This window comes from Blastocystis hominis (genome assembly GCF_000151665.1).
Source record: "Blastocystis hominis, Singapore isolate B (sub-type 7) whole genome shotgun sequence assembly, scaffold_17".
NCBI classification, from domain to species: domain Eukaryota; class Bigyra; order Opalinata; family Blastocystidae; genus Blastocystis; species Blastocystis hominis.
In genome coordinates this window covers 139,693-153,976 of record NW_013171824.1, presented here as the reverse complement: position 1 = coordinate 153,976, position 14,284 = coordinate 139,693, and the positions used below count along the sequence as shown (strand labels likewise).

Genomic DNA, 14,284 nt, shown 5'->3' with positions numbered 1-14,284 from the left:
GCACATCGAGAACTCGTCAATGAGAGTGAGGAGTACGAGTTGTCGAACGAGGAGACTCGGTTGCGATTCACCAACCAGCGATACGAAATGCCGGCACCGGTCGTCGTGTACGCTGACTTCGAGTCAGCAATTGACGACAAGAACAGACACAAGCCAATCATGTTATCCTGTCTAGCCGTGTCTCGTATCCCTGCCATCCAGACTCAACTGAGAGTCTTCCATGCACCACACGAGAGCGAAGTAGACCTTCGTCCTTTCATGGAGTATCTCGTGCAATTGCAAGGGAGTGTGAAAACATATCTATTCGATGAATTACCCCTCGAGAACTCTCCGAGCATCGAGAAGGACTTTCGTGCAACAACCGTGTGTCCCTTCTGTCGCAAGAAACTGGAGGACGACAAGGTACGACATCACGCACATGTGGCAGGTGAATACACTACAGGAAAGGGAGAAGTACGCCACTTCGAAGCCGGACAGTACATCTGCACCTGTTGCACCAAGTGTAACCTACAACTCTCATTCAACAAGAAGAACTATCGTCTGCCAGTTTACTTCCACAATGGATCGCACTACGACTTCACATTCATCATGAAGCTCATCGCGACGATGCCTGGCGGGAATCTCGAAGTCATTCCAACCACTGAAGACAAGGAGATGCAGATCGAGTACAATGGCATTCAATTCAAGGACTCGTTGAAGCTCATCAGCAGTCCACTGCGTTCCATCGTTGCACAGACACTTGGAGGCAACTTGGACCTCTATGTGCACACCAAACAACAACTACGCAAGTACTGTGAGTCTCGAGGCAAGCAATGGGATGATGAATACATCGATCTGTTGACACGGAAAGAACCCATGTTCTACAGTCTCATCAAGTCGTACGAGTCATTGAACAATACCGTCATTCCTTCTCGCGAGCAATGCATTGATGATATGAAGGGAGAGATGATGCCACAAGACGAATATGATCACATGGTGAAGCTGTGGAAGACCTTCGATATCAAGACATGGGGTGAATACTACGAATTGTACAATGTACTCGATGTGACTCTCATGGCTGATGCTTTCGAACACTTCCGAAACACCACACTGAAGGCATTCGGTGTTGATCCCATGCATTACATCACAGCACCGCAAATGGCATATTCGCTCTTCTTGAAGGTGACAATGGAGGGCGATCATAGTGAGAATAGCCTCATGACCCTCGCAAGGAAATGGGCTCAGTACATCATGCGCATCAACGCCAACGAGGGACTCGCCGAGAAACAACTGGTGAAAGTGTTCTTGAATCGCATGGGTGAATTCTATGAGAGCAAGGGCATTCGATTGATGGAGACAAATGATATCGATGACTTCATGCGATTGTTGAAGAACTTGCGAGGAGGCATCACACAGATCGTGAAACGACATGCCAAGGTTGACATTGACAACAAGGAGCAAGCAACGTCGTCCCAAGGCATCTACTACCTGGACGCCAACAACCTGTACGGTGGAGCCATGCATCGAATGATGCCTTATGAGTTGGTGGGTGTACCTGAGCGACGAGAAGTGATGGAGAGGATCAATCGTGACCCGAATGGGTGGGTGCAATCACTTAAGACATTCGGCAAGTATGGATTCTTCGTCGAGTGTGATATCGAGGCGCCAGTGGAGCTGCACGACAAGTTCAATGACCTGCCATTCTTCCCCGTACAGAAGGCGGGTATGTACTCTGATGGAATCAAGAAGTACGCAGAGAAGAACGACATTGTGGACAAAGTGAAAGAGGTGAATACACCGAAGCTCATCTGTGATCTTGTACCTCGTCGCAAGTATCTCGTACATTACTCACTGTTGCAACTGGGCATTCAACAGGGATATCGTGTCACACACATTCACCACCTCATTCGATTCAAGCAGGCACCATTTATCTTCGAGTACGTGAACATGCTGAGTGAGAAACGAGCCAAGTCCAAGACCACTGTGGAGAAGAACCTGTATAAGCTGTTAGCAAACTCAACCTATGGCAAATTCGTTGAGACTGGGTTGAAACGGATGAAAGTGAAGTTCGCTAACACATGGAATGAACGTGAAGCCATCATTCAGAAGCATGGGTACGACATGATCGCCGGGACTACCATGTATTCCGAGAATTTGATTGGCATCAAGCTGAACACACCGGTGCGCAGGGTGGAGAAGCCATTCTTCATCGGGTTCGCCATTCTCGATATGTCCAAGCACATCATCTACGATTTCTACTACAATGTGCTCAAGACGACATTCGACAACGTGGAGCTGTTGGGGCAGGACACGGACTCGCTCATCGTGCAACTGCACGATCGCGCTAACATCGTTCACAAGATGTGTGACATGTACAAATCGTTCGATTTCTCGGAACTGGATAACACGAGCTACTTCTATGGTGAACTCGTGAAGTATTATGAGCATGAAGTGGACAAGAGCAAGTTCCCTTCATTGGACTCGTTCCTCAACTTCAACAAGAAGTTGCCTGGTCCCATCTTCAAGGACGAGCACAACGGACATCGCATCACGGAGTTCGTGGGACTTAGACCGAAGATGTACTGCTTGGTTGATGAGAAGCATGTAATACACAACGCAGCAAAGGGAGTTCCTCGCAACGTGGTGATCGATGGTGAGAGAATGAGCGTGAAGAACATCGATTTATACAAGCGTGTCCTCGAGGCAGAGAAGAAGGAAGATGCAGTGATCGAAGGCAGCTTCAAACGCATCAACAACCAGGCCTTCGATATCAGCACGAAGGAGCAGACCAAGACCCTTATGACTTGCACAGATAACAAGCGATGGATCTTGGACGACAACGTGCACACACTGGCGTTTGGACATTACCGATTGAAGGACATGTAAAGGAGAAGTTTTTTACTTTGTTTTCTTTATCAAACAGTGTATAAAGGGCAGACAATTACCACATTGGCAGAAAATGGCCGAAAAGGTTTTCGCGCTTTATGCGCCATGGTCTCTGAGGTGGGCAAGTAGGCTAAGGTTGATTTTGGTGACCTTATTTGGGGAGGAATCGAAGAATCCTCCCGGGGCGACTTTATCGCCCCTTTTTCTTATGAAAGCCAAAAAAGTGAGGTTGACCAAAGTGAGTCATGATGAGCAATGGTAGATGGGGTCTGAGGGGTGACTTTGGACGATGAGAAAGCAGTTGACGGGGTCTGAAGGGCAACTTTGGCCGAAAAAGGGCCGAAAAAATTTTCGCGCTTTATGCGCCGTGGTACTCGAGGTGGGCAAGCAGACAATGGTCAAAAAGGCAGCCAGGAATAAAATGGCAGTCAGGAATAAAAATGGCAGAAAAAGGTCCGAAAAAATTTTCGCGCTTTATGCGCCATTTCCCTACTACTTAATGTGGAAAAATCAATCTCAATATGAAATGAAATGAGTCATATTGAAATGGAGTGTGAGTGAATGATGATAAGAATGTGATATTTAAATAGGTTAGTGATGAACAGTAAAACGAGAACGGCCATATCTGATGGAAAGCGCCCTAACCCGTCCGATCTAGGAAGCTAAGTCATCACGAGTCGAGTTAGTACCAGTGTGGGTGACTCGCTGAGAAGTCTCGATGCTGTTCTTTTACTATTCTATTCCATTCTATTTTCTTCTTTTCCATTTAACATTTTATTCTCTCCTCTCCACTCCATTCTACACATTTATTCATCCATTATTACTGTTATTATTATTTAACAATAGCTATGTATTGACGCGTTTTGCGCGAAAATGGGTTTTGGACATTTTCGACGAAAGTTGTTTTCAGACCCTGTCAACTGCTAGCTGGCCGCTCGAAGTCGCCCCTCAGACACCATCTTCCATCGCTCGCCGTTACTCGCCCTGGACAACTTGTAGTTTTGGTCTTTCATAAGAAATAAGGTGTGCAAATTTAACTTTAGCTTATTTTGTTTACCTCCGCTGTTTATAGTAAAGAGAGGCAAGCCATGCACTACGCCATAATTATCCAAGGCTCACCCACCAACAACCTGTTCGAATAGATAAGCCCGTACAAGTATCGGAATCCCTACATCACTTCCATGACTATCCTGTTCACACCCAATTAAGTCATGTTCAACAATGTGGATTCTACGAATGTGGTCATGAACTCCAATGACGAGGAGCTAACGATTCCTCCTAGATACTACACGATCGGTCAAACCATTGCCATCCTCAACACCATGACTGATACTACGTTCTCGATATCTACGAAGGCTTCGAGTTATGGGTGTATTTATATCCAGTATCCACACACCATCGATTTCACCAATGCTCCGGACATTCGAGAAATCCTCGGTTTGGAAGGGCAAATGGTCATTCCACCTGTTTCGTTCTATGAAACGAATGTGATTGATATCACTCGAAATCGCCAAGTGATCCAAGTGTACTCGTCCCTCGTGCGTTCCTCCGATCTGAAGATTGCCAACCAGAACAACAACCTGCTCACCACAATGATCCTTGACGATCCCGAGGTTCATTACCTCTGCACCGTGGAAGACATCTAAATTCCGATGATAACCCGATTCGATCGATTGATGTTGCTGTTCCGCGATATGGATGGTAATATCATGCGATTGAACGGCGAATTCGAACTCCAGTTGACGATTGATGACGTGTATGATCAAGTGCCTTCATCGATTGTCTCTGCAAACCAGTTCAGTATGATCGAAGTGTTCGGTAATACCACCAAGAAGGAAGTGAAGCTGGACAATCCTCTCTCATTCGATCAATGTTCCATCTCGTCTGTGTGGTTGTATACGGACTTCGTGTTGCAAAATGTCCCAACCGATCAAGTGATATTAATCGATGCGGGGACATCCCCACACGAGGTGTTAATACCCAGAGAAACCATATGACATCACGAATGGAATGAGTGTGATCCGAGTGTACAGTAGTATCAATGCTCAAACATTCGGTCTGAAGAGTCCGCTGATCGATAACCTGATTCACGTATCGATGGGACTGAACAACATGATCACCTGGAACAACCTATCGATCGATGTGATTGAACAATCGAACTTGGATTCCATTGATTGGGTACTGACAGATGCGAATGACCGTCCGATCTCCTTGAATTCCAATGTGTACATCTCATTCACGATATCTTGTAAGTACAACTTCAGTAAGGTATTCAAGAAGATAGATAGATAGATATCAATGTCTATCTTCTATATATATATCTGAAAAGTAATAGTTTGATTGTTGCCTCCAACAAATAATCAGCCAGATATGTCTCACAGCTTGATATTGGACAACAACTCATTCCCATAGAGTCCATTCTTATGGATTTCAGCTTTATCATCAACAATACTGATATCACTATTAGTGAGTAATTCTATTCATCCTAATGAGTTGGGAACCAAAGCATTTCACTTTCATCAACCAACTCAAACAGCAAGTATTATGTATACTATTGTTATTCATGCTCGTAATAGAACAACGTTGTGAATCACTTTGTATCCCTATTGAAGTGGTGTACAATTCGATACTTCCTTTAAATAGGAGATATTCTGCATTATTTGGCAGGTGGGGGATACTATATGGGTTAGAATAAGGAATAGTATTCTCTGGCAATATAACTAACTCTGATGGGTTCAGAGTGCATCAAAACGACAAAAACTGCACACCAACTATCGAAAAACCTAGAAACAGTGGAATATGAATATATCTCTATTTGTTCGTATAAAATATATTATGTATTCTACATTATTTTGCTCAGTTCTTCAACGACACACCCACCTTTCTCACAAACTCTACTATTCGATTCTACTATACACATATCACATATTATTACTATAAATGATAACCCAGAAACTGCTTATCGCTAGCTTTTCCATTTTCATTCCTATCATCATCTTCTACATACCCTATTTCTTCCAATCCCATCTAGAGTAGATTCCAAATGAATAGAACGAAAAACAAAACGCTTCCACTGGAAACAACACTCTTCGATCTATTCATTCCACAATATCCCATTTCCGCTCATCTCCTTCCACTTCACAGTAAAAACAACTCCCTCCCTATTCGAAATCTATTCTTCCACTCATACCCAATTTCAACACTATTTTCACAATTGCACAATTCCTGTGTATTTTTGAAATCATTTGTTTTACAATAAAAGCTATTAGCTTCGTTTTACTGGGTTTGAATGTATTCAAAATTTGGAATTGGACTTGTATGTCCTGTCTTTTGCTTTGTTTTCGGACTTCTATGTGTTTTTGTGTGTTGTGTTATGGGAGTGTAAGTATTGTAGCTGGGATGGGTTCTGTCGTCAAGTTGGTGTGTTTGAAGAAGCTAGTGTAGTGTGTGCTATCGTTACTTTGACTAAACTGTGTGTGTGAGATATGCATCGTGAACGCATTCAATACCATAATGGCAGTGGACCCTGGTTCCATTTTTGCTGTGTGGAATGTGTTCCGAGTGAGGAATTTCTGTACTTCAAACTGTGTAACGTGGCGAACCCATTCATGCCATATGTGACCGCGGATACATGGAGATAACTTGCAACGTGGGAGGTATCTGGTACAGGCACGACGTTCTTGCCTAGGATATCTGTTCTGTTTCTCGTATTTTCATTTTCATATTGTGAGGTGGTAGAGTGTGGTAGAGAGAACGGATTTGCGATGAGTGAAAGGGCAAACAATGGGAGCAAGAGCTGTAGGTTGGTAGAAGCGGAGCGTGTGTGGAACTTGGGAGAATGGGACAAGAAGGCGGAGTATGCGAACTGCTGTGGACACGGTCCTCGCCTCTGATTGATGGGAGCCGAGTGAACTGGAATGGGCAGTGGGAGCAGGCGAGGTCCAAGACGGTGCAGTTGTGCATTTGTGGGTCTGTGGAGCATGGGAAGGTGGAGGTGTGCGTGGTGCGGGCGTGTGGGAAGTGGTGGAATGGAAGAGAGGTGAGGTGCGTGGCGGTGGTGTGCCCCGCGGACGAAGCGGCGGGGTAGCCGGAAGGGCACTTGGGGCAAGTGTTGGATACGAAGTGCGATGTGGACTAGTGGGGCATGATCACGGATGGGTGCAACGCCTATCAGCAGTGGGAATCGATCGATCGATAGGGGACGGGCTCCTGCCAGCCCATCCTGCCGATGCTGCGCTGCGTGGCGGGCGATGGGGCGAGGGACGTGGCGCTGTGGACGATGGGAGATGGGAAGCAATCCACGATGTACTGCACGAGCAATGTGGGCGTGGGCGAGGTGATGAACGACCCATTCGAGCCCATGAACATCCACATCGTGTTTGAATTGGCCGAGGCCACGTTCTCCTATCCCACCACCGCGATCTCCATCTCCGACTACACCATTGCCTTCGCGTTCGATGGCTCCTTCCCGCGGTTCTGCGAAGGCACGCACGCTCTACATCAATGCCAACAGGTTGGTGTCCCGAAACGGCCTCCCCTTCCCCGCGGAAACCCTCATCGCGACCTTCTCGACCCGCGCCGGCGTTCGGTTGGCGTTCGGTTGTGGCCTGCTCGGATTGTGGAGAGCGCGATTGGTATGAGGGAAGTGGAGTAGGCGCAGCGCAGCGTGTAGTGTGCAGATGGAGGTTCCCTGGAGCAGTGGCATCTCCGATGAAGCCCCGATGGATGGCCTTGATGGGCAGCAATGTGCAGAGCCAGTTCTTCGAGACGCGCTCCGTGTTGGTGGCGGGCGCCATTGTGAACAGCGTGATGGCCATCAGCTGGCGTGTCCGCAAGGGCGCCTCCTGGTCCGCCTTCGCGTCCTTCTCCGTCTACCGCCCCGTCGTGCTGCTGCCTGCCTGCCTCCCTCCCTGCCTACCTCCGCGCCCGTCGTGCTGCTGCCGCCTTCGAAGCCACGCAGGTGCGCTGGGTCTGGTGGTGGTGCGAGCTCTTCGTGCAGGCCTTGGTTGGCTCCCACTCCCAGCTCTTCGCCGCCGACGCGCTCCTCCAAGAGGGCGACGTCCAGCAACCCGAGCTCTCTCTCTCTCTCTCTCTCTCTCGATGCGTGCGTGGCCTACTGGGTGCGCGTGGCGCTGTGCTCCGCCGCGTGCTCCATCCTCTCCGAGGCCTCCTCTCCCATCACCCTCGCCGCGTATGTCGTCGCGCCCGGCGCGGTGCAGAACCTCGAGGTGGCCGCGCTCTCCTCGACCTCGCTGCGCGTGCAGTGGGCAGAGCCGGCGGAGCTGGGCGGCGCCAGCATTCGGTACTACGTGGTGCGACGCTCGTGGATGGCGTCGATGGCCGTGATCCAGAGCGAGAGCGAGGTCGCCAGCACGAACTGCTTCCTGGACCTGCAGAGCGTGCAGAGCGTGCAGAGCGTGCAGAGCGTGCAGAGCGTGCAGCACGCGCCCATCTATCTGAGCGTGGCCGCGTTCACCGGGTATCTCTCCCGCCAAGAGAAGATCCCCGCGGTTCTGTATGCGGTGTGTGTGGAATCAGGCGGAGGGCATTGAGTGGGACTGTGCGATGGCGATTACCGGATCCTTCCATGATCTCTGCACCGCCACGTGCGAGCTTCGCGCTCCCGCGACTTCCTCCTTCCTCCTTCCTCCTTCCGCCGAACCGTCTGGTTCCCCGCGGGACGCGATGTGTGGGACGTGTTGGAGGGTGGGATCCCCGCGACTTCCTACACGCTGGAGTGCGTCCCGAGCGAAGTGGGCAGTGCCGAGTGGATGGGCAGGCAATTCGGAGTGTCCACGATGGCCACGTCGGAATTCGTTGGGTGTTGGTGGTGGACGGCGAGCCAACCTCCTCGCTCACCGGTTCGCTCTGGGTGTGGGTGTGGGTGTGGGTGTGAGTGAGCAGGAATCTGGTGGGCGATGGGGTGGGGTCCGTGGCTCCCTACGAAGGTGTGCAGAGTCGACCGGGCTCTCTGGATCTCTTCCTGTCCAACTGGGCGCAGAACGCCACCGTGGTCTCCGTCACCCAGCCCCTCCGCCTCCGCCTCCGCCTCCGCTTCCTCTTCGCCTACGACGTGACCGGCGCGCTCATCCGCGCCCACCTCGTCGATCACGCCTGGTGCGCCGTGGGTCGCGATGTTTCCACGTTTCCACGATCCAGACCGATTTGGCAGTTGCTGAGAGAAAGAGAAAGAGAGAAATGGTTGCGGTGTTTGGTTTGGAAGATGGATGGATGGATGGATGGAATTGTAGAGATGTGGAATGGTTGAAGCGTTGTAGGATTTGAATGAGAATCGAAAATGTGTTTAGGAAAGAAGGAAAATGTAGATTTAGAGTGTGTAGGGTGTTGGAATGATTTAGAAACATGAACAGAATAATCCAGAACGAGGAACCAAACGACTCTAGTTGATAATAATAATAGAGTGCTGTGAGTTGATAGTTGAAACAAAGAAACAAAGATAGAAAGAAAGAAAGAAAGTGTATTTAGAGTTAGTTGGTTGGTTTAGGATAAGGAAATGATAGAAAATGGAGTGAATGGTTAACGATGTGCGAAGATAGGTTCTTTGTGTGAAAATCACTGGATCAAAACCAATTTCCATTCCATTCCATTCGATTTACTAGTTTTACTAGTTTGAATTGCTTTCAAACCCAACCATTCCCAAGTCAAAATGATTTGGCTAGAATCATGGATGGATAGATTGGATTATCGAAATAATAATAATAATGATAATGATAATATAGACTATTTAGACAAAGTGGAGTGAACAACCAAATCCTTGCTTCATAACACGATTTCACTATGATATCATAAATATACAACCTATACAGACATAGTAGACAACAAAATGGACTTTTCCATTCTGAGTGTTTCCAAACAATCCTGATATTATTATAAATATCTATACCTCCGAACTATTTCAACCACAAAAATGTGAACAAAATGATGCGAAACACAAGTGAGTACTTCACTTGGAAATCTTGGATCCAATGTGTATATGGTAGCACTCTATCATAATTTTTAAATATGAAGAATACTTAAATGTAAGGTAATAAACTGATATCTCTGTTTTCTTCATAAATTCTTTATATTTGGTTACAAATTACGGATTCAAAGAGTAGAGGCTAAGGATATGTGATTCCAAATAGGTAGAATGGAGGAACTTAAGGGAAGCGAATTTCTCCTGGACGGTTACATAACGCGTGGTGAAGCAAAGGAAATCACTATTGGGGGCTGCAAGTATAGCCTCCAATATTATCAAGGCGATCACGAGGATGAATACACGTTGACGAGAGCTGGGAAGGTTTGCCTATTCCAAAATGGCATACTGAAGATGTGCTTTGAGGTGGATGCGAACGGGAGCGAAATCGGTGACTTCACGCGATTTGATAATGGATGTGTCGCATTTGTGCAATCCTTCGATGAAATCTGGGACAGAAAGAATTTTCATCGTATAATAAACCATGTCCGAGGCGAGCGAATGGAAATCTATTCGCATGCGAGTGATCACCTGATATATCACGGTGAATTTAATGAGAAGCGAGAACGAGAAGGATGGGGCATCCAATATGACGAAGAAACGGGTGCCATGCTGCTCGAAGGGATGTGGAAGGAAAACAAGCTGGTGGAAATCATCCGCAAGATCAAGGGAAGCATCATGACGGAGTTCAAGCGAAACGGGAACAACACCATCGCTTCGAATCGAATTCCCCTCTATGTGGGTGAATTCGTGTATGATGAATCGAAAGAATCGTTTCTTCGAAATGGTCGAGGATACTGGATCGATGAAGAAACTCGGATTGCTACTCGCGAAGTGGAATGGAAGATGGAGTGGAAGTGAGTGGAAGAGATCTCTATGATGGATGGTACACTCGATCCACAACTCCAAAACCCAAACCCAAACCCAAACCCACTCCGATGTCTGCTCCTGCTCCTGCTCCAAAACGCGAAGAACCTGCTCCTCTTCGATTCAGCGTCACTGGATCTACAAAATGGATCGATGTGAGTTTGCAAGTGACCGATTTGAAGATTTCATCGAATTGCTGTAACGATTTGAATGCATTGGATCTGAATCGATTCGAGTGGCTACGATCTATCGAAATCGGCGATGAATGTTTTGGATCAGTGAGAACATTCAAAATCGATGGATTGAATCGATTGAAAACTATCAAAATCGGAAACAATTCGTTTTCGCAAATGAAAAATGGGGATGAAAGTGATGAATCAGAATCATTCCAAATATTGAATTGTGATTCATTGGAACCCATTCAAATTGGTGAATATCATCCTTCTGATTATGGAGGAGACTTTGAATTGAAGAATCTTCCACAATTGGAATCCATTCAAATCGGTGAAAGGAGTTTCGGAGATTTTGCTGGATACTTTGAATTGGAGAATCTACCACAATTACAATCCATTCAAATTGGTTCAATTGAAAGTAGTTCATGCAATTTCTATTATTGTTCGTTTGTGATTCGAGGTATTGATATGATATTGAATATTTGAATGATGTATAGATCTTCCAAATCTACAATCCATTACTATAGGTGAAAATGCATTCAACGATTGCTTCTCAGTAATAATGGAAAGTATTGAATGAATTCGAATGAAATGATTGATATAGATCTTCCATCATTACAATCCATTCAACTCGGTTATGGTGCACTTCAAGGAAGTGCTGGTGATTCAGTTTCATTGACACTTCGAAGTAATAATGAATTGATTGTAAATGATTTGCTTTGTAGATCTTCCAAATCTAACATCAATCACTTCTATAGGATGTAGTTTCGTTTATCCTTGTGTAGTGACATTGGCAAGTATTTCTGAATATTGAATATTGATAGTATTTAGATATTCCAAATCTTCAAAATGTCAACCTACCTGGTGGTTTGTTTGGTTATCCATTCTATAAAGTTCGATCGAAATCAATTTCGAGTATAGTTTGATTGATTTGATTTGATTCATAGATGTTTCTTCGATTCTCGCTGATCTTGTCTAAATCTAGCATTCAATCTATAATATTGATTTGATTTGATTTGTTCAGTGATTCGTCATTGTTTAGGAACATTTCCATTGATTGGTTGATTGTTTGATTGTTTGTTTCAAACCGATTCTCGATCACAATTCATGATTCTATAGTTATCAAAATATCAATCCTGCCTGATTATTATGATGTTCTTCTTTACTATTTTAACAATGATACTCAATTATGATTGTTGTTTCAACCAATCAATCAATCAATCAATCATGCGTTAAACAGTTCTAAAAGCATGAATGATTGATTGATTGAATGATTGAATCGATGACATTATTGATGTAGAATTACAGTTCATTGGTTATGATAAAGGTCTTTGTTGTTTTGTGAATCACTCCACAGAGAGAGAATCTTTCGTCCATTCATTCATTCATTTCTCTGTTTTCATTTCAGTGTTGAATTGCTGAAATCGAATCGAATCCAACTCCAATATCACAACCAATCATATTCCCATTCATTTCGATTCTCTCTCATTCACTCTTCATTATCATTATCACGTATTACATTCATAAATAACTAACTAATACATATCATTGAATGGATTAAGATCTTAAGCAATGAATACTATTTCTTCTTTTCGTTTCTTTTCTCTTTTCTTTCATCCATTCATGGTACAAACCATCTCCATGCTATGCAATCTTTGTACATCCAACTCATATTCATTCAATAGATTGTGACCAATTACACAAATCATTCCAGTACTATTCTATTCACATATAGCATACAATCTGTGATAATATCTAGGAATCATTCAGTTCTAACCACTATATACCAATCATTGTGCATTCCAACTAACAATAACGGAATTTACTACAAACTCCAATCATTCATTCATCGATTGGTTATTCCAGTACTAAGTATCAACAGTATTGTTCCTGCTACTCAGAATTAGTTATTTTATGAAAATGGATTTAACAGAATCAAACATTGTGTTAAACCAATGAAATGACAGAATCGTGTTTGTCTGGATTTTGTTTGTTTTGAAGCAAAACTAGCATGATCTATGTAATTCGTTTCAGGATGAGCTAAAACAGATCCCTGTGAAATATCATCATTCCAGCTATTGTTCGTCATAATTTGTGAAAATGACTCCATTTCCATTGCTACTTCATACATATGTTATTTTCTACTATTCTATTACATTCTAGTATTGTTGTTGTTTTCATTCATATTGGCCATTTCTGATTATTCCACACTTACCTATCTTATTTTCACAGTATTCTATTCCATGGAGTATACTAATAAGCCAAAATATACAATCAATCACAAATACACATTATTCTATCTTCCCATACAGAACAATGATAATGATGATGATGACAAAACATCAACTATTCACAATCAATACCATTGAGAATAACTATTGTGAAGACTCTTGTTTGTTAATACTGCTCATTCCTTCTCTCAGCTTATAACACGAACTAGCAACATTATTAGTTGTCACATTTAGAATGTGAATTCATTATGGGCTTTGATACAATTCATATCACACAATATGTACCAAACTGAAACAATACACATTTGTTGTTATTCTATTGCAGATATTCATTTTCCAAGTATTGATTCAAAGTATCTCGAGACTATAGTATACAGATTAGTCATATATCAAAGGAAATACAACAATACTTGTGGTAAATGACTGATTCATCCTTCCTATTTCTATTGATGAGTTCATCCATATTTGATACATGTCACATAACAAAAATGATACTATTTTCACAATAACAAAAGCTCTTTCGATCAATAATAATATGATTTATCAACTTGTAGCCATCTTAAACCTCATTAATTTGGAACAATAGTAGTAAGGGAATGGCACTATTTGCGTGAAACTTGGTGGCAGTTTTCTTTATATGCTATTTTGCACAATGACCACAATTGCGATCCTTTGTCCATCGTTGTAATCGACCAACCGATTCTGAGTCCTTGACTATCGTTCCTAGGCTGTCTGGTCGACAATCATCGGTCAGGAAGCAGGTTTCGTGCTTTCTTAGACCAATTCCTTTCTACTATCAACCTAGTGCTCATTTCTATTTTTGTGTTTGTTACATCAGTTATACTTGGATACAAGAAAGCAGTAGACGTACCTAGCTAAGGTGAATTATTGTTATTTCTCTCATCTTTACATGTTTGTTTGTTTCTTTGTAATGACCGAAACCCAATATGTGTACATTGTCATCACAAATCCATCTATTATTGTCTATGCAAGTCATAAGTGTCTTTGGTAAAGAGAGAACATGCATTATTCCATTCTCATACAAGATTCACCTATCAATGGTTCATTCGATTCAATCAATCCTTCCAAGTTCAGAAATCCATTTATCACTTCCATGACTGTTCTATTCAAACCCAATCAAGTCATGTTCAATAATGTGGACTCAATCCTTC

The 14,284-nt window shown here is 44.0% G+C and overlaps 3 protein-coding genes across 3 annotated transcripts; all 3 read left to right on the top strand.

Moving 5' to 3' along the window:
• Positions 1-258: 258 nt before the first annotated feature.
• On the top strand, positions 259-2,865 carry GSBLH_T00002187001 (uncharacterized protein; the record flags this gene model as incomplete). The annotated part of the gene is made up of 2 exons (XM_013040716.1): positions 259-427; positions 470-2,865. The coding sequence occupies 2 exons, from the start codon at positions 259-261 to the stop codon at positions 2,863-2,865; spliced, it is 2,565 nt and encodes an 854-aa protein (XP_012896170.1).
• Positions 2,866-8,550: 5,685 nt separating this feature from the next.
• On the top strand, positions 8,551-9,150 carry GSBLH_T00002185001 (uncharacterized protein; the record flags this gene model as incomplete). The annotated part of the gene is made up of 1 exon (XM_013040715.1): positions 8,551-9,150. The coding sequence occupies one exon, from the start codon at positions 8,551-8,553 to the stop codon at positions 9,148-9,150; it is 600 nt and encodes a 199-aa protein (XP_012896169.1).
• A 1,315-nt stretch (positions 9,151-10,465) lies between these two features.
• On the top strand, positions 10,466-10,702 carry GSBLH_T00002184001 (uncharacterized protein; the record flags this gene model as incomplete). The annotated part of the gene is made up of 1 exon (XM_013040714.1): positions 10,466-10,702. One exon carries the CDS (start codon positions 10,466-10,468, stop codon positions 10,700-10,702), a length of 237 nt encoding a protein of 78 aa, XP_012896168.1.
• Between the last annotated feature and the right edge of the window lie 3,582 nt (positions 10,703-14,284).